Source organism: Alternaria burnsii (assembly GCF_013036055.1).
Source record: "Alternaria burnsii strain CBS107.38 chromosome Unknown 740, whole genome shotgun sequence".
NCBI lineage: Eukaryota > Fungi > Ascomycota > Dothideomycetes > Pleosporales > Pleosporaceae > Alternaria > Alternaria burnsii.
In genome coordinates, this window is record NW_024066112.1 from 1,424,618 (window position 1) to 1,448,464 (window position 23,847).

At 51.2% G+C, this 23,847-nt stretch overlaps 4 protein-coding genes across 4 annotated transcripts; 2 read left to right on the top strand and 2 right to left on the bottom strand.

Moving 5' to 3' along the window:
- Positions 1–15: 15 nt before the first annotated feature.
- GT037_005325 (uncharacterized protein) lies at positions 16–3,940 on the bottom strand (the record flags this gene model as incomplete). The annotated part of the gene is made up of 4 exons (XM_038930372.1): positions 16–1,763; positions 1,810–1,926; positions 1,977–3,600; positions 3,656–3,940. 4 exons carry the CDS (start codon positions 3,938–3,940, stop codon positions 16–18), a joined length of 3,774 nt encoding a protein of 1,257 aa, XP_038787322.1.
- A 496-nt stretch (positions 3,941–4,436) lies between these two features.
- On the top strand, positions 4,437–8,960 carry GT037_005326 (cyclin b1 interacting protein 1; the record flags this gene model as incomplete). The annotated part of the gene is made up of 10 exons (XM_038930373.1): positions 4,437–4,509; positions 4,557–4,675; positions 4,729–5,852; positions 5,985–6,149; positions 6,203–6,561; positions 6,613–7,023; positions 7,712–7,859; positions 8,090–8,182; positions 8,244–8,470; positions 8,566–8,960. The coding sequence occupies 10 exons, from the start codon at positions 4,437–4,439 to the stop codon at positions 8,958–8,960; spliced, it is 3,114 nt and encodes a 1,037-aa protein (XP_038787323.1).
- Positions 8,961–12,215: 3,255 nt separating this feature from the next.
- GT037_005327 (polysaccharide lyase family 3 protein) lies at positions 12,216–13,086 on the top strand (the record flags this gene model as incomplete). Its single annotated transcript, XM_038930374.1, has 3 exons — positions 12,216–12,507; positions 12,558–12,671; positions 12,722–13,086. 3 exons carry the CDS (start codon positions 12,216–12,218, stop codon positions 13,084–13,086), a joined length of 771 nt encoding a protein of 256 aa, XP_038787324.1.
- A 479-nt stretch (positions 13,087–13,565) lies between these two features.
- Positions 13,566–22,925, bottom strand: GT037_005328 (uncharacterized protein; the record flags this gene model as incomplete). The annotated part of the gene is made up of 1 exon (XM_038930375.1): positions 13,566–22,925. The coding sequence occupies one exon, from the start codon at positions 22,923–22,925 to the stop codon at positions 13,566–13,568; it is 9,360 nt and encodes a 3,119-aa protein (XP_038787325.1).
- Between the last annotated feature and the right edge of the window lie 922 nt (positions 22,926–23,847).

The window sequence follows — 23,847 nt, forward strand, 5'->3', positions numbered from 1 at the left end:
AGTGCCTTGTTCTACTCACTCCACCCTTCCTTCCTCTTCTCCCTTCCATCCATCCTCAGGCACCCAAATCCCCACTCCCTTCTTATCTAACCTCATCCCTTCCGTTCCCTGCACCTTCAACGTCTTGTTAAAGTAACGGTCCGTGACCTTTAGGTTTGGGGTAATCCAATCGCCCTCCACATTCGACAGTAAATTGTATCGCACAGTTTGTCGACTCATAGGCAACAGATGCAAAGTCCGTAGTTTAGGTCCGCTAAAGCCAAAGTCCTCGCTAGCTTCCATGGCGAGTTCAAAGGTGAGGAAGTGCATAGTCGGATTCTCGAGCACATAGTCGAGGTGGATGAGGGAGGGGATCGTGGGTGAGAGGTGGGAAGAAGCGAGGACACGGGGTTCAGAAGATGGGATTTGGATGCGTGGAATAGGCAACGAGGACGTGACTGGGGAGGCAAGCGGATCGGAAGTGCGTTTCCATGTGATGTTGAGAGTGGTGTCAAGAGCGGTCGAACGACGTTCCTCTAGATTGTTTTTCCGGATATCCAGGCTGAAGCCCCATTCGCTGAGGACCTGGGATTCCATGGCTGTTTCTTCGATATTGAATTCCTTTGTCACGTCGCAGGTTGCGCCGCCGTGGATGCTGTGTACTTCGACCGCTAGGTCGCTGACAACAAGCTGTTCGTCCGCAAAGGACGCGACTTTCGCTCGTAGACCCCATTTCTGTGCTATACCAAATGCATCAGGCGACTCAGGGTTGACGTTGCTTTCTGCTTCTTGTAGCTCGAAATAGCTAGGCCATGGATCGGGGTGTACACGTGCGTTTAGATCATAACTTGCTTCGAAGGGAGCGTTGAATACGAGATCTGCGACCATGATCTTGGAGATGGGTATATCGCGGTCGCTGAGGACATGATATAGCACTTTGACTTCCAAAGCATAGTCTGCTGGATCCGCAGGTGCAGTGAAGCGAATCCTCTCCGTTGTTCTTGCTCCTTGGGCTAGTTTTCCCACTACATGCCCTGGAAGATCCACATCCGTAGACCCGTCGAGCGCAGGCGGAACTTCCTTCATTGGTGACTCTGCTGGACGCTCGAGCCATGTATAACTCAAAGTATCTTTGGACCGTCCCAGCAGTCGCACCTCGAGAACAGCCTCAGTGTCTTCCTCTTCTTGGTTCAGAATCTCTATTGCCAACGTTACTGACTCATCTGTGTAGTACTGATTGCGAACGTCCGGCAGATTGATCTCCATCTTGGGCGGTTTGGGTAGTATGTGAACAGACATGCCAGATCCATGTTTCAGCGATCTTGACTTGATCTTGGCATCTGACTTGATCCACCACATGGGACGAGTTGGAACTTCCGGGTCCGTATCTGAACATGCAAGTTCAAACTTTTCTGTGGTTACACCGAAGACGCATGCCGCAATATCGACATCTCCCGACTCACGGAGGACAAGTGGGAAGCTGTACACATTTGTCTGCCCAGGGTGGAGAGTCAGGTCAGCTGTTCCAGCCCAACGTGGTTTTCCAGTAGCGGAATGGGTTTCCTCTAACGTGCAAGAGTACATTGTTGAGACACTCCCGGAAGAATTTCCATCGGCATCATGAGTCAGCCGGACCTCAGCCAAGCCCCCGTTGAACTGGTATTGTATGAACGACAAGGTGACTGGAGCAGAACCTGGTCGAGCATTCGAGGTAATTGCGAGCTGTGAGCGTAGTGGTTCGCCCACATTACCCTCCGCTTCGGCAAAAGCAAAGCTTGTTGACACTGCCATATCAGTGTTGCGTCATTTTGACAAGAGTTCCGTACTTACAGGGAGATATGTGGTCTTTAGCATTCAGACTCACGCTCACCTTGTCAGCTGCTGCGTCTGAGAATACGTCCAGACATGTCATCAAATCGTATTTGTATTTTGTCTTGCCAGGAATTGCTGGTTGATGTTAGTCAGTGATGTTGTACAGAGAGCAAGAGAATACCAACTTTGACTGTAAAGTTCCCATTCCGTTGCAACATATGTTTCTCGGTCTTGTGTTCGCAGCGCGCATTCATGTAAGGCCCATATTACTTCTGAGGCTAGGCTCCACCAACCTTCTTTTCGCCAAGCCATCGTCTCCCAGAGTGGTCGTAGTACTCTCAAGGCATCGTCAAATTTCCTTACGTGTAGCAGTGTCCGAGCCACCTCAAGTTGCATCTGGTCTACTTTCCGATGCTGTCCCCGAGCCTTGAACTCGGCGATCGCGTCGTTTAGCTTGGCTGAGATGTCTTTCCAATGCTCAAATCCATTACCAATACCTGGAACCGGGTACTCTTCATGCGGATGCGGTACGAGATAGTGATCGTATATCTGGTTCCGAGCGGAAACTTTAGCAGCAGGCGACATTCCCGGCGGCGTTCGGTCCTCTTCTGGCATCTCCCTGGCAAGAATGTAACGCTTCTTTGCATGATCACTAGCAATCTTATGCCAATATCCAGCATGATGTAGCAATTCCCATGGCGGCAGTCTTTCTCCCACTGGAAACTGTTTCTCGGGCTGAGAGTACAACGCACCCGGGAAGTCTATCAAGGGATCTGGATCTGACGAAGGGTCCCTTATCTTGAAGATCGGCAACTCTGTTCGCCTAACAATCTCAGCCATGGCTTGGGCCCATGTAGACTCCCAAGCTTGCCAACCGTAATTATTACTACCCTTGCCCCGGCGATCGAGCACGTCTTGTAGTCTGTATTTATATCTCAACCATGACTGGACAGCGGAGGTAGGAAAATTGTTCCACAGCTGGCACCGAATGTGTCGCAGTGCGATGACATCTGCTAACAAGCGGATCTCATCCCATCGTGGAGACCAACTCGCCGTGGTTTCAAATAAGCCTTCGGCACCGAACAAGGCTTCCAAAGCAGTACCGTAGTGCCGCTGTGCAGCGTCCATCTCCTGTCGGAATTCGGCCAGTATACCCAGCTTGAAGTCATAACGAACACCCCACCCGGGATACGACAGCGTTTGTGATGTTCCGCGTGTAGGTGGAGCTGTTGGTGGAGGGATGGTGCCTCGTCCCTTCTTCCTTCGCGCATGCTTGGTAAGGTCTCGGTAATATTCGACGCATACGGGTTGCAGTATGGCCAGAATGGATGTAACGAAGGCTTGGAGTTCGACGCGCGATGTTCTTGGAGGCAAGAAGAAGAGTGAGTTTTTTGGATCCAGGCCAGTAGCCCGCCGTATCACCGCCAATCGATCCTCGATATCTGGCGCCTCGATGATGGTCTTATCACTCAGTAACACGACAACGTATCTTGTGCGATAGTCCGACTTTTGTATCTGACCCTTGATCTTGTTGATGTCCGTTTTCAGCTGATTATCGTGCAGGCTGTTTGTAATGGGATCAGTCGTGAAGTTGAAGAAGGAGATGAATACGGAGGGTACGTAGTGCTGGTGCTTTGCGACCCAGGCAGGAGCGATAACACCGTCGGGGAAGGAGGGAGATGCTGGGGAGAGGGGTGATATGGGCGAATGCAGGACCCACGATGTCGCGGCTGCGATTGTGGGACTGCCTGGAGGAGTTGTTTCGGAGTTTGAGGGCGCATCTGCCTTTTTCGGTGGCAGTTGGAAGTTCTAGCAAACATCAGCCCATGGCTCCTTCCCGTGGCATGTTCGCAGGCGCCTGTACCCTTCCTACACTCCTTATTCTGAAGCCATGTGTGATGCCTCGACGGCTGAAGTCGCGCGCATTCCAGGGCGCGCCGGTGCCGTCGGCGCTCAAGAACTCTTGGAGTAGCTCATTTGCGCGGTCGCCATCTACAGGCGGGATATCTGAGCTGATGCTTGTGACAGCTCGACCAGGAAGCACATGTTGGACCGATGGAGGGGGGTCGACTTCTTTGCTAGTCGCTAGGCCCGAGAGGACAATAAAGGGTAGGTTATGGACTACAAAGTCGGATGGGTATGCGTCCATATCTCTACGCGCGCGCAAGTTATCGCTCCATGGGGACAGTGGCAGCTACAGTGGGGGAGGGCGGCGGAGGTGGTGCGGAATGGGATTTGCTCGTCGCACGCAAGACAGCAAAGCCAGGTGCAAGATTTGGCACAAGTCGTCTCGAATTCGCCAAAGTAGACGTGTTTGTGGGATGTGAAGACACTGTCAAGATTGCTGGCGGGTCTATGTCATGGGCCATCGACACATGCCTAGGTGTGCTAATCGCGGGAGGGATGACGCTAGCCTGAACCCTGTCATGGATGTTCTCTCCGCCGAACGATTCCTCCACACAGGCACGAGCTCTCCAACACTTCACATCCATACTCTAGCAGTCCGGCCTTGTCTTCACGCGTCTTCCTACCCCGAAAATACCCCCAGCCGCGCGACACGCTGTTGTACTAGCTGGACGCGCATATATCCACACTTGGTCTCTCCACCCACTTTCCGCTCGCGCTGGCCAGACGCCGTCGACGCCATGGCGGGCCAACAGCAGCAGATACTGGATACCATCTTCAGCATGAAGAGGAAGATGCTGAAAAAAGACGATTGTAGGGCTGCATGTCCCTCCACACAGTGCTCAGCTAACACGGCGCAGCTGACACAGAAGATTCCGAGACGCCATTCAGTAGCAACAAGCAGGATTTGAGGCGCAAAGTCCATTATGCGCGCGCTAGCGACCCAGACTTCCTATCTGACCCGCGACCCTACAAGAAGGTGCGTTTCGAGCTATGCTACGTGGGCGCCCATCGTAGACTGACGCCTCCTAGCGCATTGAGCATGCCGGCTACCACAGGTCTATCTTGCAGCGCAACCCTCCGCGATACGATCCGGACGGCGATATTGTCGAAGTCGACGACGAATACGAGGACGAGGAAGACGTGGAGCCTGTCGAAGAGAATCCATACGGTAACATACAGCTCGAGAGTCTTCTTGCGCCGCTCACCTCTGCCGCCGACCTACCCAACCATCCTGCCCTGAGCGTGGCATACTCCTCTCGACATCTCACCGACCTTGCGAACGAAGCCGGCGCTCTATCGCGAAAAGAGCACGTCACCAACGCGCAGGCAAAGACTTTGTTTGTAAAGCTTCAAGGCGACTCCACATTTGCGCCAGATGCTCTATCGGCTATGGGCAGAGCGCCCTTCCAAGAGTCGTGGATCGATGGCGCAAACGGACACGCGGAAGAAGAAGAAGAGCAGCAGCAGCAAACTCATGATGCTGAAATGCAGGATACCTCGGAAAGTCCCCATGACGTAGACATGGAGGATGCAGGTCAGCCAAATGGCACTAGCCGAGAGACCGAGACCAACGGTGAGAAGGTCAATGGCGCACATCCTGTAACAAACGGAACGCACATTGGGGACGCAGAGCAAGCGCAAGAGAACGGAGAAGGAATACCCGACGATGCGTCTGATACCGCGTCGCAACAGACGGCGCATCGGATGACGACTCGAAGACGAGCTCAGGCGGCAGCCTCCACCCCTTCCCCACCTCATTCCCCCTTGAGCGGTGTTGGCGCGATACATCCTCACTTTATACACCCCTCAGACTCGCTGCCGGATCGCGACTTTGGTCTCCCACCCAGCGAGGCCGAGGAAACGCGCATGCTTCTCATGGCTTATGTACAAAAGCAGGAGGAGGTGGCGCGTATAACCTCAGATCTGTATCAAGGTCTATTGCAAGCCGACCGCATGCGGCAAGATGTTTATAAATGGTCCAAAGCAGAAGCACATGTAGGAGAAATGAGCGACGGCGAGGATTGGTATGACAATGAGGAGTGGGGTCTCGAGCAAGATCTCGCCAAGGGCCGGGACGAAGAAGAAGACGATACAGCTGTGGCTGGCAAGAAGAGTACAAGACAACGGCGGAAGCCTGACAAGGATGACCGGTAGTCCCCATTGCGGGAGCAAAGGTGGCCCATCGTCACACTTTTTGCTTATTTGTTGCACGCACAGCGAGATACCACATTTCTAGGATATGGAATGGACAAACTTCATACTGGGTCGGGTTGCTCTTGCCTCAGTGAGCCGTCCACGTGTTACCGCGTCAACATCGTGCTTTCTCCACCGTCCAAACTCGAAGCTTCCCACACCTCACACCGTCAGTTCGCCATGGAGTTCGTTCTCCGGTGCAACGACCTGAAGTGTCGAAAGCGGTTGCACGAGCGTGCCGTAGTCACCACTTGCAGGTTTGTCCACCTCACCTGCTTCTAGCCCTTCGGCCGCTGACGACTGCAAACAGTCATGTCTTCTGCAGCGATTGCGCGGATACCACTGGGCTGTCGAGGTCTACGAATGCGCATCGAACCTGTCCAGCATGTAACGCATCGCTGCACAACCCTGACGACGTAGTCGTTACAGGCCTCAGCCCATCGGAAGACTACAAGACATCAGTACTCAGTGGCCTGAGTCCGACGATCATCATGGAATGTGCGAGCCGCGCTTTGGCTTTCCATAGCTATCAGACATCGCAAGAAATCATATATCAAGAGCATCTCGCGAAGGGCTTGACTGACAAGTACGATACGCTCAGCCAACAGATGGATCAGCTCATCCATGATGCAAATGCGCAGATCAAAGCATTACAGGACAAGATGCAGGGTACATCACGCCCTCACCCTATCTACACACCTTGTACTTACAGTTGTGCAGCTATGCAAGCCGAACAAGAGGCTCTCGAAACCAAGAACTTTGAACTTGCGAAAGCTTATAAAGAAAAGACCATAGCGCATCAACGAGTCCAGAATCACTACCAAGCACTGAAAGGGCAGGTCAACTTGACCCACGTAGCCCGGGCCGCTGGTGACGAAGCCGCGCATACGCTCCAAAATGCTCGAGGAGATCGTTTCATTGACCGTCTTCCCGGCACACGGACGGGAACGGCCAAATACGGTCAGATGAACATGTCCCACCAAGCTGGCGGCGGCGGCGGAATGCACAACAGAGATTTCAGCAGGAGTTCTGAGAACAGTGGACGGTTTCAGCAGAGCGGTATCCACATCGGGCCCCCATTCAACCCATCATTGCAAAGACGGGTTCTAGGTGGCAGGAACAATATTGGTCGTGAGTTGACCCCCCTCGAGTTGCATCGAAAGACCCCAGGGGTATGGCTACCTTGAGAGCACCACACGCTAACGAAATGAAGATTCTGCTCCAGTTGGGACGCCTTCACAAGCCCACAGAAGTCAGCTTCCGGTCCTTGGTGGTTCACGTCAGCCCCCATATTTGAGCCAAGATATCGATTCCTCATACCACAACTCACCTGTCCCCAAACAGCCTGTTGCCAGTGGTCTTGGTCCGCGAGGCTTGGGCAACTTTTCGCTTGGAGCAACGTCATCAAGGAGGGCTGGCGGTGCTAACAACACTGGGCCACTGGGACGCTAAGCTTGAGAACACTTACTCGTGAACGCCACAAACGAGGGTTAATAACCGACTATGACCGAGAAGTAGTTGGCCACCGCGTGTGCCAATGGAGAAAAAGGTCCAATCCTATATTCATCTACTATGGTATCGCTATAAAACATGATAATATCGCTCATGGAAGGATGTGTTTGTTTATCTCCTATATTGTGCTTTTTGAGCCAAACCGTTTCTTCGACACTTTCATCAAACGTAATTTGATAAAGACCCCAGACACATGGACATGGTATAAGCGATGACCCGTTGGTCACTTCTTCTCCACTATTAATGCAGAGCGTCACTCAGATTTACGAATTCCTTCACTTGGCATGACATTCTCAGATATGTCTAGTGACACTCCAGGACGTCGGCGAGGCAGAGTCAGGCGTACCACGTTTCTCCACGTCTCCAGGCCTCCAGTCTCGTATTGTGCAACTGAACGTTCTCCACGACGCGGAGATATCCGTCTTAGGCGTTCAACCTTCACCCTCAGCAACTAGGTAGAGCATTAGAGGACACAGCCGTAAGGCTGACTGCTTCGGCGCCGAAAGCAAGGTCTTCTAGTGTTTGCGTAGCTTTTCTTGCAAAACAAAGCGTTGATCACGGACTTCGGCATACAGTGTACCCACAACCTACACGCAGGACTGATGTAAATGGAATCAAGTGCATCCTTCGGATCCTGGATGAAAGAGCCGTTGGTCTTGGTATGCTTGTGCTAACGTCATTATAGAATCACTGATAGCAATCGTGGAGCAATTGATCGATCGCGACGAGCTTTGACAGGGGGAGTGGATGAGGCTAGAGAGAGGGAACAAACATATAAGTAAGTCACGGTAATCCGAAAGATATAGGAACATCCGCATCAGCGACAGACTCCCACTCAGACTTGTCACTCTCAGTATTGAACGCACTATCGGAATATTTGCTCTTTGTCCAGCTCCTGCTACTCCTAAAATGAGGACTTCACAGCTCACGGTACTTCCCATCTTGGGTCTTTTGCCTGCATCTACCTTCGCAGACTTTGTCATTGGAAAATACTCTGGTCAACAGCTTGGTGGTACTTTTCAGACACCAGGACAGCTAGGAGTGACAGGGACGTGGATTAGTACAAGTAAGTCTGATCGCTATCACCGGCCCAACACATAACGACACGGACGCCCATCTTACCACTTAGAGCCATCGTCACTAACCGCCTCTTTTCCACAGATATCCCCGGCCAAGATTCCGGCTTCACAACCTCCGACTTCTGCGACGCAGGCACTTCGGCGGACGCCAGCGTCGACGAATGGAAGGACTGGACCAACAATGACTTCTGCGACCTAGAAGTGCCAGGGTGCCCCTCCACTATGCGCATCGTCAAGTCCGCGGGTTCGTTTTCTGGGGACTGCGGTGCCGAGGTGAATAACGCGGACTATACAGGCGACTATGGTGTCCTAATCGATACGGTTACGAGCCCCAATGCGGCGATTGGAAACTGTTACTACGCGGGCGGGGATCTGTATGAGAATTGCGCTAGTACAGGAAGTGTTTACTACAACGCGCTTGTCGTTTGTCTTACGGGGGTTTGTGGAGGGGTGTTGGAGAGTGAATTCAACCCTTAAGTTCAACTGGGGTTAGAATGATTGCCCAAGTCCATCTCAAAGTGGCTGCAATCAAATCTCCAATATAAAAGCGCGGGCAAAGAAAGACAGATGGAGATTTGAGGGTTTATGAGTGGGGGCGAGAATCAAAGACGAGAGCGGCGGCTTGGTACATGGTAGCCGAGATGTAGCACCACAAACCCTTAAAAATGTTTGCCATTATAATCAGGAATCCATCAGGATAGATTTCTTGGATTGCCCAAGTGAACTGGCGGCATCGGCTAGCAAAAAACGCTCCGATCTGTGAAGATTTCAATACAGCGATGAGCCTCTCTCCACACATTTCTGATGTGTCTATCTAGATATGACCTAGCCGTATCATCGCCAGCATCTAATTCATCTCATCGTATGAGCTTATCCGATATGTGTTCAACGATGTAGATTGTATTTCACTCGTGCTTGGCCAAATAGTGAGTCAACGATGATATGTAAGCCGCTGCCACCGTAGGTAGACATACGCCATCTGACCGTATTATCTCGTGAAGGGTATTTCTGACTGCGCGAATCGCAATGTGTGCATGGTTAGACTCAATCGGGTTAATAATTGTACGTTGAAATCGTTTCATTGCCTTACCTGGGTCTTGGTTCAGTCAAAACCTTCCTTCTCCAGCGTAGCCAGGAGGCTCTTATAGTACTTCGAGTTAGTTCGCACAAAGCTCATGACGCATCGGGTTATGTTATTCTGAAGTATCTCGGATCTACGTGGACATCGACTGCAGTCCTCCACTACGGATAACCCACCGAAAATCTACAGAGTATCGCGGCAGCCGCGCATTTGACCTCTAATAAACCTATGAAGATCTTTACAGGTTTTATTCTGCATGGCCGAGCACAAGTCTGCCGAGCAGGTGTATTGGGGGAGAAGACGAAGTTTAGTAACTGGTTGACAACGATATGTCTGTTCGTTTGCTCGACTTCGCAGACATGGCCTTGTGTAGCGACAGTGTGTCAGCTTCAACGGGGGTAGTTCAGCTAAAGTGTTGAGTATAGTCGAGCGAGTGTGAGTGACACACCTGCCGGAACGATAACTTTGCGAAGTTTTCCTCAAATTCCAGGGGATATAGCCACCAGATCGCGCGAGTTGCATGACCGCAGCCGAAATAGTATGGCAATCGTTTCTGTGTGAAAAACAGTCGTCGATACCGTTCAATCTGCTGAATTCCGCAGCATGCGACCAACCTTGGAAGTCTCAGGTATTGCGCCGTGCCAATCGACTTCGGCGCTTCATCTCGGTAAGTAGTACGACAATGACATCATCAGGTGCTCTAGAGTCCTTGAAGTATCCACCAGAAGGCGCCAAACTTCGATTTCTTTTTTCTATGCACTGCCAATGGTCGTAGACAGACGTGCGTAATCATGGAGAGATGTCAACGGCTTCTGCAACGGTCAGAATAAAGCCACGATTAGACTCTATTAAAGCGGGGCGCACGCCACCTACGCCTCCACAGCCACGGCCCGAGCCACGTTTTTGCTGCCACAGATCCTCTCACGTACCACTATGTGATCTCATCCAGTAACTTGTGGCTTGCCCATCGTGTAGTACATCGTCAATGCTCGACGGAGGATTAATCACGTCCGATGATTAGACAGTCGCATGAATTTGTTCTATGGAAATGGCGTTCTCGAGAAGGCAGAGCGCGCAAACATTCTTCGTGCCGGTGATGGCGGTGTCAGGAAGGCCACCGATAGCATATCGTGTTTGAGAGGCGGCATGTCGGGGCTGGTCCGTTTCACCACTGGGAAAAAGTCTTGCCCGCTCAGCGTCGCGCCCAAGATTTCGCCTCAACAATGTCAAAGGATTGATTCATGCATGCCCTCTCATTTCGGTGTGCTGTTTGCCTCCTGACGTTGTTGCGCCGGGCGGGTCGTGTCTCTCAGGCTATCGACGTTCGCTGTACAGTCCATAGCCTGTTCGAGAACAGAAGAGATACGCGTCCTCATCTCTAGAGTCGTTGTCGACGGGGTGGTGTGGACCCTTCGAGTCAGTGGGTTGCACTACAGCCTTGTTGTCAAAGTCGCATACACAAGCTTTCCCGCCCCTTGGTTTGCACGCCAAGCAATCGGCTTACGACACACCCGCATCCTTCTCTCCACTATCCTCCTGGCCGGTGCCTCAGCTGCGCTACTAAATCTTCGCTTTACCTGATTGAAACTACGCCCGGGCCTATGTGTGGAGCGAAATCGCGTTTTGACGGCAGGAACAACGCCCAAAAGCGCGCGCATTGTTAGGCGGCTCGATGTCACCGACTGCCTCACACTCATGCATACTCATAGAACTAATACACTAAAGAGGTGACGACGTTGATCGCAACCAGAAGCGCTCTTGCTCCTTGTACTCGAGTAGTGACACTGAATCGTTGTTTCCACCACTCAAACACCATGCTGTCGCGCCAGGATACGTCTGGAGTGGAGAAAAAACAAGTCTGCCAGTCGTGCTATCTTGTGCTCCAATTACTAATCTCAGTGTACGTTAGAGACATGGCGTCTGGTAAAAGTCACTGCTATATTCTTTGGTAGTGTGAAGAAGCTCTACCGACTTGACAGATGTAACCGCAACCTTCTTAGATGTCAAAAAATGTTAAACACTTTGACATGCTATAGAACACGATTAGCGTACACAACTCTCAATGCTAGGCGCACTCACACTTCTGAACTGACTTCGCGATTGGAGGAAATTCAAGTCCACTCTTTGAAACGCTTCTTTCTTGGCACAATAAGGCGAAACAGGCACAAACCGCGAGGATCACGATAGGCGAAGCCTAGGACTACCCCAGTGTGTCGTGTTTCGAACAAATGAGCATAATCGCCAAGACCAAGACCAAGAAATGTCCGACGGCATGGGGATCGACCCTCGTCTTTCCCATCTTGGTGGCAAACCATAGTTTCATGCATCCGCGAGGCTGGATGGGACCATGTGGGTTCACTCTATTTGCGATCTCGCCAGACTTGCATGGTGCATGTTTCCGTGGTTCACCCGTTGGCAGGCATCCAGAAGACGTCGGGTATGGGGGTCTGCGTATTGTATAAGAGGGAGTGGAAGACGCACCCAGAAGACAGCACTCAACATCGAGCCAACAGTTCTTCACAGTCCTTCATCTTTCCAATCTTTTCACAATCTTTTGCTTGAAGCATCACATTCGCTAGTCGAACCTAACGTCACTCTCTTCATTCAACAACTATCCAGCTTTTTCAGCCCCAAATATTCCAACCATCAACATGAAGGCCTCCGTCGCTGCTTCCATCATCGCTTTCGCCGTTGCCGTCTCGGCCGGCCCAGCCAAGTCCGCTCCCATGAACTTCTTCAGCATGTCCAAGCGTGCTAGCCTTCCCATCCCAGCCTCTAAGGGTACTGAGACTCTTAAGGAGGCCCAGGAGATCACTGGTGTCTTCGACGGTGGCCTCAAGACCTACGGTCGTGGCGTCTCCTGCACTGGTCAGGCTGAGGGTGGCGACTCCGATGCCGTCTTCATCCTTAAGGATGGTGCTACACTCAAGAACGCCATCATTGGTATGTCAATCGGTCGCTGAACATACAATCCATCCACTAACATCCCTCAGGCGAGGACCAGATCGAGGGAGTTCACTGCGAGGGCAGCTGCACCATTGAGAACGTCTGGTGGGTTGCTGTCTGCGAGGATGCTCTTTCCCTCAAGAAGGACGGTGACGCAACTGGTGAGAACTACTCAAACACATCTTCTCTGAGCCGTGCTGACATCCTTTAGTCACTGGTGGTGGTGCTACCGGAGCTGAAGACAAGGTCATCCAGCACAACGGCGCTGGTACCGTCACTATTGATGGCTTCACCGTCGACGACTTCGGCAAGCTGTACAGGTCTTGCGGTAACTGCAAGCAGTCCGCTGAGCGCCATGTCATCATGAAGAATGTCAAGGCGTCCAACGGCAAGCTCCTTGCTGGCATCAACCCCAACTTTGGTGATTCTGCCACCATCGACGACAGCAACTGCGCCAGCTCCGTCAAGACCATCTGCGAGGAGTTCAAGGGTGTTGCCTCTGGCAGCGAGCCCGAATCCGTCTCCACCGGTCCCTCCGACGCTTGCATTTACAAGGAACCCCTCGCCTCTTGCTAAGCGGCTTCACCAATAACACAGATATACTCGGAGGTCGAATTGGTGGATGTTGAGGCTGTCACTGGATAGCAGTGATGTGGTGCATTTGTAGCGCTGGTAGCATAGCCTGGTGCATTCACTTCTTTCTTGTACATACTCAAAAATCGAGAACATTTGTCTCTGCATACTCTGGTTGGTTTATTGTGCTGGGGATTGTTGTGTAAAAAGATGGCAGAGTCCACGCATTGACAAAGCGGGATCACTGATGACGCGGTACAAAACCATCTATACATGTCTGCAACGATGAGTCTAGGTTGTCGTTCACCCTGAAGGAACTCACGATACCGTACGATTACGGACTACCAAGATTCAACTCAACAAATACCTCTATCTAGAGTAAAAGATACACCCATCAAGATGGATCACTTTGTAGGCGTTTCACGCGGCACATACATCATTCTAGAGAATAACCCTCAAGTAGGATTGCCAAATGGTCCAACTTATTCCTCCTGCTCACCAAAATCACTCTCCTCTAGTCTGACCCCGCTCAAGACCTTGCCCATGTGTGTCTTCTCCACACCCTCTCCCTCACGGCGAATCTTCATGAGTAGAGCTCGTAAGAAGGGTACAGGAGACTGTTTCAGTCCCCAGATACCAGCTGGCGGGTCGATGAAGCCATCAGCATAGACTTGTTGGCCATCTTCTGCCCTTCCTTTCAGTAGACCAAGATGATCGCATAGCTCTTGATACTCAACGATGGAGCGAAGATAGAGACTGCCAGCGAAAAGATTCAGCTGTGTCGTCAAGCTGCGCGAGACTGAGCCAGGTGAGAATGTACGGCCAACGTTATAAAGCATGAGTTGGTCGATCGACGGGTAGCTAGCGTTGGAGCGCGGCGCAAAGATGTGGAGCGTAGTCTTCTCCGACTTGGAGATTAGGGGCAACAAGTGGTTGGCTTCATAGGGGCTGATGATCATCGCGTACTTGATGGCTCCCGTACTACCAGAATCGGGCACAGTCAGAACAAATTGTACTGGTCGCTGGTAGGAATCGGATATGAAGGACGCTGGAGTCGACCCAGGAGGTATCTGAACAGTGTGCATGAAGTCTGCCGTAACCAGCAACTCGGTCGGGAAACTGCTCAAGTCGATGAGCTTACCCGCGCTTGTTGTATCAAGCTTTCGGAAGGCCGGTCCCCACGCTTTCGAACCAATGGCGACTTCTCCAGTGTTGACAAGGTGCTTGAGGTCTGCATGAACAGTATGGACATACGCTTTCAAGCGTGGAGGGCGCTCAACTTGACGTTGCTCTTCAATTTCCGGAGCAAGCTCACGCTCCTGTTCCTCACTCAGTGCAGCCGAAGAAAAACCCATGGCCTCAAAATCGCGGCAACGCGATACGATGTCGACGATATTCTTGTTAGACATGTCCCAGTTGCTAAGGTGTGCGGAACCTTCGTCGTGCGTGCGTGGCTTGTAGCGGGTCTCTAGACTGGCAGCTTCATCTTCGAGGAAGGCTTCCGCTTGATCTTTGGTCGTGCTAGCGCCACTCAGTAACAAATGCTTGTGACTCTCGAAACGGTTGCCTTGAACGGCCCAGAGCGGTAGACTCTTCTTCAGATCAGACCAGGTCTCGCCGATCGCCCATGCCAATACGTCTTGAACCTCAATCGGAGTACCGGTTGGCTTGTCAGTCCGTTCGTATATCTTTGTCCGGATTTCCTCGGGAATAATGAAACAGACCGATTGGCCATTTCCCAGCTTTCTTAGGCGCATTGCAGCTTGAGTGAGGCGATCTTTGGTCAGTTGGCTGCCCAACGTGAGCGCGGCTCGGTAGTGTCGTGGCAATCCGGCTATGTCCGTTCCCCTTGTATGACTCTCGTCCAAGTAGACAACACAGGAATCCAGCATTTTTGCATATGGAGAAGTTTGGAAAGATTCAATCTTGCCGGTGCGGTCGAGTACCGACAGCTCCTCGTCCTCGAAGTACAACACAGCCTCGATGTCGTTGCGGCGCAGCTTCAGCCATGTCTCCGCTACTTGCCGATTATTCTGTTCCAGAATCGAGGCTCCGCAATCCAATATGACCTTGATGTCCAGATCCAACTGCTCAATGAAAGTAATGAGATGCTCTCCATCACTACCAGCAATGCGCACAGGTAAATTGGCCACGGAGGTCTCGTCCATCAACAGATACGATAAGACTTGAGCGTTCGTGTGGTGCTGGCTAGGCAGATCCAGGTGTTGAATTCCGAGTGGGAGTAGGTGTAGAGTGTCATTGGTACCGGAGAAGCCAGTGCTGGGGCATGGTTTCGAGATTGCTAGATCCCAGCCGCTTGCGCTGAGCTTGGAAGGGAATTGCTTGAGTTCTTTCGGAAATACTAGATACGAAAGGTAGTAGTCGATAGCCTTCTTCGAATATCGTAAGCTTGGGAATACTTCCGTAATGCATTGGTGTCGGTCGCGTATACTGAGTCCGGAGAGCTGCCTGAAAGGTTTTGGGAGGTCTGAAGAGGCGGTACTGACAAATTCGTCGTAGTGTATGACCGCTTGATCAGATTTGAGTACATGTATGAGAGTATCGAAGAGAGCATCATCGCTCAAGCCAGTATAATAGAACGCGAGAAGGGTCAGGATAATGACGACATCCGGATGAGAGAACTCGCTTCTAGGTGAAGGAGCATCCTTGCTGCGGTATGGAACAGCAAGGCGAGTGCTCGGGATGCGGCAATTGTCCAAACCAAAGTTCACGCGATAGCGCTTCTGACTGTAGATGAAGCGGAGTACCCCGCCGGCGAACAGACCACGTAGGAGAAGGAGTGCTGGTTTGGTCGTCTCGGTCCAGAATTTGCTTTGTTCCACTGCCTCAACCTCGTGTGCTTCCAGTTCCAGCACTGTGATGTAGCGCAATAGTGCTGCTTGCATAGCGGGAGATTGAGAGCGAGAAGGACTTCCTATGCCTGAGTCGACCACTCGAGACGCAAGCAGATGCAGGATTTGATCAGCAGCGTCGGATCGTAGGAACCTGACCCTTGGATACCGCCCATCTCCTTCTCCTTGTATGTCCACAGTTTCAGGAAGGCCCGTCTTCACCTGTTTGGCCACAGTCGGAACCAGCGCTAGAAGATTTTGAATGATCAACCATCGCTCAGGAGCGAGCTCTATCGACTGTTGGGAGCCCATTGTGTAGATGAGCTCGAATTTGACGGAGAAGTTCTCGTCACTCTCATCGATACAATCACAGGACACATCGTCAAACCATTTCTGAGTTGCTAGCAGTGACTGAGCGGTTTCCGACTGGTTTATGAGGACACATTCGACTGCCATCAATTTGAAAGATAAGATGTGCTCTGGTTGAATCAACAATACACCGCGCTCGCGGATGCACTCTTCGTAGATCTCGCGGATAGTGTGAGCATCCTGGACACTTAGCCGGAGGTTGCGTGAGAAGGGCATCTGGTAGATCTTTCGATTTAATAGACCCCCAAGCTTTGCGATGAGCATTTGTAGCATCTGGTTACTCTGAGGTTTGGCGACGACTACCCGGACAAGCTTCTTCTTGTCACCAAGGAAAGCACTGAGGATAGGCAAGATGGTTGTAGATTTACCCCCACCCATTAGCAACTGGAGGACGATGTTCTGCCCATCCTTAGGTGATCGCATCTGACTGGCAATATACTCTTGCTCTTTCCGGACGAGTATGCCACTCTCAGCCTCGATGAGAAGGGTCTCCGGATATTGATGTACATCCCAGTTCAAATGCCCCTCATGGCGAAGTTCCTCAATCAGATCAATCGGCTTGCCAGATAAGCGGAATAGCCTCTGAGCTCGTTGCAAGCTGGTAACGGCGAGTGCATACTGAATGACGGTCTCTTTCCACGACGTTGACAGCGTGTCGAATCGGTCCCTGTGTAACTGACTGAGCCAGAATTTTGCGCAGATACGTGGTGAAGACTGCATCTGATGAGCGACTTCCTTGTTGAAAAGGCCGTTCAAAGCGGAACTGAAAGTTTCGAGGTGGTCCTGGCAGCTGCGCAGATACTTTTGCAGCAACGATTGAGCATCGGGAAGCAACTCATCGTGCGTGTTGTTACTGCTAACGTGCTTGTCAAGGGCACCACAACTTGATCGTAGACTGTCGACGTAGTCTCTCTCGCATTTCGACTTGGCTAGTAGCATATTCTTGCGGCAAAGTTCCTCAAGCCGCTCCTTCGACTGTGAGTGCTTTTCAGGTTTCTGTTTCGTCTGGATAGTTACTTTGGGTTCGCGAGGAGGTATCAGTAATGTGGACCCAGATAACGGAGGCGGAGTCATAGCGAATACATCCAGCACACCAAAATGACGACTGGTGTCCTTGAGATGTTCCTTCTCTGATGGCAAGGTGAGAATATAGCGTGCCGCCGGCACACATGCTACTGTCTGTCGTGCCATAACCGCTGATAACTGGTCGAGGTACTGCATGAACAGAAGGTTGTTGAACCAATGATCAAACTGATTCCGAACAGTCGTCATTGCAGATGAAACGTTGAGGTAGACGGCATACTTAGCCGCGGATGGCACGTTGGGAGTCTGCCTTGGCCACTGACCCTTCAGGTTCTCGACGAATTCTTCAATCGCCTTTGTTTTGTTCTTCTGAAATTCGGCGTTCATCCTTTTGTGATGATCGCGTTCAGTCTCTGATTCCCGCTTTGGTAGACTCGCCTCATCAGAGTCTGTGAAGTCCTTAGTGTTGTTCGACACCGTGATCCAAGTCGCGTTCTTGTTGAAGTCGTGTCCCTGGTTTAGGTCGTAGTTCAGTGCAGCAGGTGGTTGTACCGCCGAGAGCTCAGGTAATCTATAAGCTGCAGCCAGAGCCTGTATCGTGTCCATATCCGATGTTTCAGCATAAGCCATCGTACAGAGCCATGTTATTATGTCGTAACGATTGCTGCCAGTAGCTGTGCTGGCCAAACCTCGCTGTAAGGTACACCAATACTCTTTGATATGCTCTGATGCGGCCCCCAGCCACTTTGAATCGTATCGGAGGTTTCCAGGGTCGAAAGAGCTATCCACCCCGGAGACAGTAGCATTGGCAAAATGCTTTCGGAGAAGTCCGCCTTTGAGGTCTCGAATAGAACTGTGAAGAGAGAATCGATTCTGTAAAATCATCTTGGCGGCTACATGGGCCCGATTGACTCTATTGGAAGTTCCTTGGTTGTCGCGCGCGTTGTAGGGTGAGTCGTATGAAGAGGTGAATTGCTCGGCGCCGAAACTGGCAACCTGATATGTGGCAGTTCGAATCGAAGATCGCTTATCCAACCAGGTATCTGAAGAAGCCATTAATTTCTGCTGAGCCTGGCTGATCTCCTTGAAGATCTCGGACTTTTCAGGGTGGAATAACCGCATTTTAGCAGCATGATGCAGTAGGCTTGATACGAGGGTCCGCAAAGAGGCATGTTGAGACAGTGACGGCAGGTTCGTGTTCCACTTGATACTCTGCATTACCTTTAAATTCTGGGGATAGTACGATCTCGCAGCCGAAAGATCTGCAAGACGCTCCAGGAGAACTACGTCTTCTGGTGTAAGAAGGTCGAACGATCTCACTGCTGCTGACTTGAGGATAGATATCGCAGACTCTGTACCCGTACATCCAGTGAGAGTATCGGGTAGGCAGTGAGAAGTCAGCGCGTGTAGATAGCAAAGAATGAGGCGACTGCGGAGACTTCCGTCACCTGTTATCTGGCCAAGAATCTCGTCGATGTTGTAAGCACGAATTCGAGTTGCGGAATCTGCTGAGACGCTGACTTCAGGATGATACATGGAAGTCCTTGTGAACTCGAACGATCCTTCCGGAATGAGAATCATTCGCCGACCATCCACTGACCTTAGAATCAGCTTACTCCGCATGCCCACAAGGGCACCTATTGTTTGACTTGAATCAATGAACATGTCGCGGAACTGGCGAGAGCGTATACAATCATCGGTTTCGTGGAACTCAAAGGAGATCTGAAGCCGAACGAGCTCGATCTGGATATAGGATTGCGGTCCGTTTTCCAAATCAATGATGCTTGTATGAATGTGCAGCGGGTTCTCGAGTGGTGCTAAAGTACTGGATACGATACGAGCCGTAGGGCTACGAACATTGATCATCATCTTCTCCTTGTTGACTAAACGCCATAATTTTCCACGTCGTACAAGACGCCATCGTGATGCGTCGTCTTCGGTTGACCATGGAGAATGCAAAGGTCGAAAGATGACTTCTTCAGCTTGTGAATCATACCAATGTACGGCATCTGTCACTAAAGACTGAGGTAGTAGTTCCTGGAAAAGGCGTGATGGAACCATCTCAAGCCTCAGTCTATCTCCGATGGCAGATAGAAGCATATCGTCACGGTTCATACCAAAATTCAGCTTGTATCCGTGATAGGGAGTCTTGGCAGAGAATTTGAATCCGATCTCGTTCGTTGGTACCACTTCTAAGGCTGACTTGCGAAACAGTGGTGCATACATCTTGTGACGCATATACTCAGCAGGAAGACGGGCGAGTGGAAGACCCTTGACAAGCAGCTCTCCAGTAAGCATATTAAAATGTACCGGCAAGGACCCAGAAGTTGTAAGCATCCAGTGTTGTTGGTTGCTTCTATTGAGCGGAGTCCAGGAATTACTGGGAGTCGATTCGAAAGCGGCCCAGTTGACTTTGATGGCATCAGAAAGACCGCTGTCGTTCGCGAGAATGCATTCTCTTAGGGTTGGAAGGATGCGGAGCATTAATGATTTCCATGACTGCAGTTTGATGCTGAAGAGTTCTGGAAAGTCTGATTGCATGGACTCACAGTGCTCCTGTACTACTATTGATGATTGGACCAATATCGAGACTGCCGAGTCTTGCTGGAGAATAGCTTGGAAGTCAGTTTCCTCTACGTCGTAGGTCGAGGTGCACAACAACGCCACTTCTGTAGCGCGACTATAAAGCTCTGTACGCTGACCGTCATCCGTTGAGGCAGCGACTCGCTGCTTTAGCCGTCGTAGCCATCTCAAACAGACGTTTCGCAAACTCTTCAGGTAGTTGAAAGCGCGAGAACGAACGTCTGAGGATGATGTCAGGCTCAATACTCGTCGGGCAAGTAGAGAAAATGTTGCGGCAGCCCGCCACGACTCCCAATTCTCTCGGATACGATCCAGGTTGGTCTCAAGCTGCTCAAGCATAGCATGGCCAAAGGACGATTCCCCAAGGATAGAGTGACTGGAACGTTTGATACTTTGGTTTGACGGGCCAGTCTGCTGTATAGTCTGGAGAACGATGCATTGTGTCTCGACTTTCGTCCAGTCAACCGAAGGAATTGCGAGCTGAGCAAGGATGTTTGAATAGATGATGTTGTGCCCAAGAGGTAGCGCACCCAGGGCCTTGTATTCGTCGATCGAGAAATGAGTGGGGCAGTCGAACAAGCTGGCGATAACTTCATTGGCCGGCAGACCATCGAGCGAAGAAGGGGGTCGATACATGAATCGTTCAAGAGCCTGAGATCGCTTCGGCATCGGGTATTTACATTCCTTCGGGACTTTCAGAGTGCAACCTGGTATGCTTGTGTTGAAGGTACGGGTCGAAGTGTCGTAGTAGGCGTATCTCAATGCGTTTTGCAAGCACACGTCGTCGTCAGTCAAGTGGGGAATAGCTTTCTTGTGCTTCCTGTGGGTGACGGTGTGGCTCTTGATCTCCGAAAGCGGAACGATTCGTCGCTTAGAATACCCAGCAGATAGCAGATGGGACAAACCGTGGTGGTTGTCGAGCGTGTATGATTTTGATGCCCTCGATTCGTCCGCGTCTTTGTATCCGAGAACCGTAGTGATGAAGAACGCTGAGGCATCGCGCCAGTTGCTGTAGGGATCCGGCACCACTAACTCAAACACTGTAGCTTTTGCTTCATGTATACGGGGTGAGACCGGCCATTCGAAGATTCCAATGGTAAGTCCATCTGCGTGGCTTTTTGCTGCACATCTGCCGCAGCTCCATGAGTGTACTTCATGTGTGTAGCCAAACCTCCTGTTGTAGACCTCCGTTCGGTATTCACATTGAAGGCTGTTGTAGCGGTCCATGTACTGTTGATACTCACGTTTGAGCCTCGCGAGCTCCTCACACTTCTCCTGACGCTTGGCGGCCGCGTCGGCTTCGATTTTAGACAAGATCGCCTGGAGGTAGTCTTGTTGATCAAAGTACCTCACAGCGAACGACGACGAGTGTCCAAAATCTCGATAGACAGAGGGCCTCTTCAAAGCTTTGGCACGCCGCGACTTTACGTAGCACTCTGCGACGTTCAGACGGTTCAAATGGGTTTTGAGAGGTAGCGTGAGGCACTGAAACTCCTTCAGATCAACCTCAGGATCGTACGCTAACAACAGAGGATAGATCGTGCAGGCAATGTTATCGCATGCGATCCAAAGCTCAGTAAGTGTCAGATTCATGATGGACACACCGATAGGCGCTCCAGAGTAGGCCTCGCTAGCGATCCTATAGTATTCGGTCATGATTGTACGCAGTCTTCCACAAGCATCTTCATCGTGAAGATGAGACCTGGTCCAATCGGTAAGATGGTACTCAACCCACGTCTCGACAGCAGTCAAGCGAAAGTATTTGTCTTCGTTTGAATAGGCGGATTTGACGTTATCCGGTAGCTGAGTGGCTTCGTACGACGGATACTTTGAGGTAGGCGTGAACGTAGATAGTGAGACTTCTCGCTGCCGGGCTTTGATGTTTGACAAGAAGACGTCCAAGCCTGACAGTTCTATGTCAACATCGGCTTTAGGCTTGAGCTTGGCGATAGCGCTGAAGTTTATGTTGCCTTGAGGGTTGCCGATCAGAGCCTTCCAGTTCTCTTCGATAAGTGTGTGGGCGCTGTTCATCCTGTCCTGGATGTGCTGCATCCAGCCTGGCTGCAGGTAGTCTGTCTGCTTGAGAAGCTCGAACTTGCGCAATCGCCGCGTCAACTTGGCTAGGACGAGCTGAATAGTCTCACTGCCCATGGCCTTCACGTTTTGCTTAGCCAGATCGAGTAATCGTGCTAGCATGAAAATCATGAAGGCTTTATAGAGGCCATCCACATGGAGGGCGTCAGGCGCCGAGCGAGCGAAGAGAAGCTGGAGCGATACGCGTAGCAGGAGCCACAATGGAGATCGTCGCCATGGTGATAGGCAGTTGCTCCAGAGAACCTCCTCGCGGGTATGCTTTGTGATGCGCTGTACGTCCATCGACTCGCCGAGAGCAGTGACGATATTCATGAGGAAGTCTGTAACCATACCTGGATGAGTTGTGTCGCGCTCTTCGCTCATCGTCTTGTTGTTCTTTCTAATCTGAGGTTGAAAACCTGGAGCCGTCTGAGTCGTCATCGTAGCTAAAGTCCTGGAGATCGATTCGACAAGATCAGGGTTGATGTTTGCAGTCGGTATCTTTGAAGCGTAGCCTGGAAACTCTCGCACAAGTCGCCCTCGAGACATGGCTGCCGCATTCGTTGGCGATAGCTCAAAGAACTCAAAGTCCAAGCTGTTCGAAGAATGGCTGACCAGAATTCCAGCATTCTGTTCTTTGATCTCGAGCGGTACGGCACCAGTAGTACCGTTTGTGACCTTGGTGAGAACTTCTCGTAACTGGACTTCGCTGTTATTGCCGTGATGGTCGCGACAGGTTCGCAGGTTCTTCACTGTTGCGATGGCAGCTGCGATGGATCCGACGTGTTCGTCTTTGACGTGGTCCCTCAGAGATTCGAGTGCCTGAATGACATTCTCGAGTAGGACCACTTCGTGCTCGGTGTTACGATCGTCTTGCTGCGGTAGCTTCGGTGGAAGTACCACATGATGAATGGCGTAGGCTGTTGCCATCGCCGATATCATGGTGTAGAGGTCCTTCTTGAGCAAGTTCTGTGGTAGAACGGTTAGCGTACACGGTCTTACTGTATACAAACCAAGACTATGGCACATTTAATGCTCATCGTACTTGTGCGAAGGATATATCGGAAGATGAAAATTACGTACTGTACGATACCAGCTATTCTGAGCCTATATCGAGGTTGCCAATGATTATCAAGGTAGTCGTCTTGATAGCAAAGATAGTGGAGTAACGAGCGCAACCAACGTGATGCGCAAAAGGTGTGTTGCCAAGGCGAGTACAAGGAGAGAAAAAGATCAAAGCCAGCGGATGAAAACTCTGCAGGCAACAAGACTATGCGTATGTGAAAGGGTAGAAATCTTAATTTTGCTCGTCGGGGTCAAATAAGAAAGGCAAGCAGACTTGTTCACCTTCACCTTCACATGGAGCACTATGCGGCGATTGTCCACCGCCTCATCACCTCGCCGCAACACCGTGGCTCACAGGCTGCAACTCAACAAGGCTGAGCATGCTACTATGCCCAAGCCACATATGAATGTGTGCTCAAATTCATGCGTTCCAAGACTCCACGTCGTTCCGGTAGCTTCATGTCGAACCGATTGGCAGTGTGGCGCGCGCGTAGCACAAGGCTGGGGTGTGCCAGGCAACAACTTCATTTGAATTCAGCTCGAGACCTGGTTTCCTGCAAGCCTCCATCATTCCTTATCTGCGGCACAGTCGATCATCCTCCTCTTGTGGGTAAACAATACTTGAGAGACATGCGTTTGCAAGGCTGCGACTCTACGAATTTCGAAGCCGCCCGGGGCGCTCGAGGCAAGGCAGTCACCATCTACACGGTACAACATATCGTATGATCTTGGTAATGAGCCGTAGCTCAACACCGCAAAGATGGAAGCTTGATGGGAAGAGCGAACTGGTGCTGTGAAG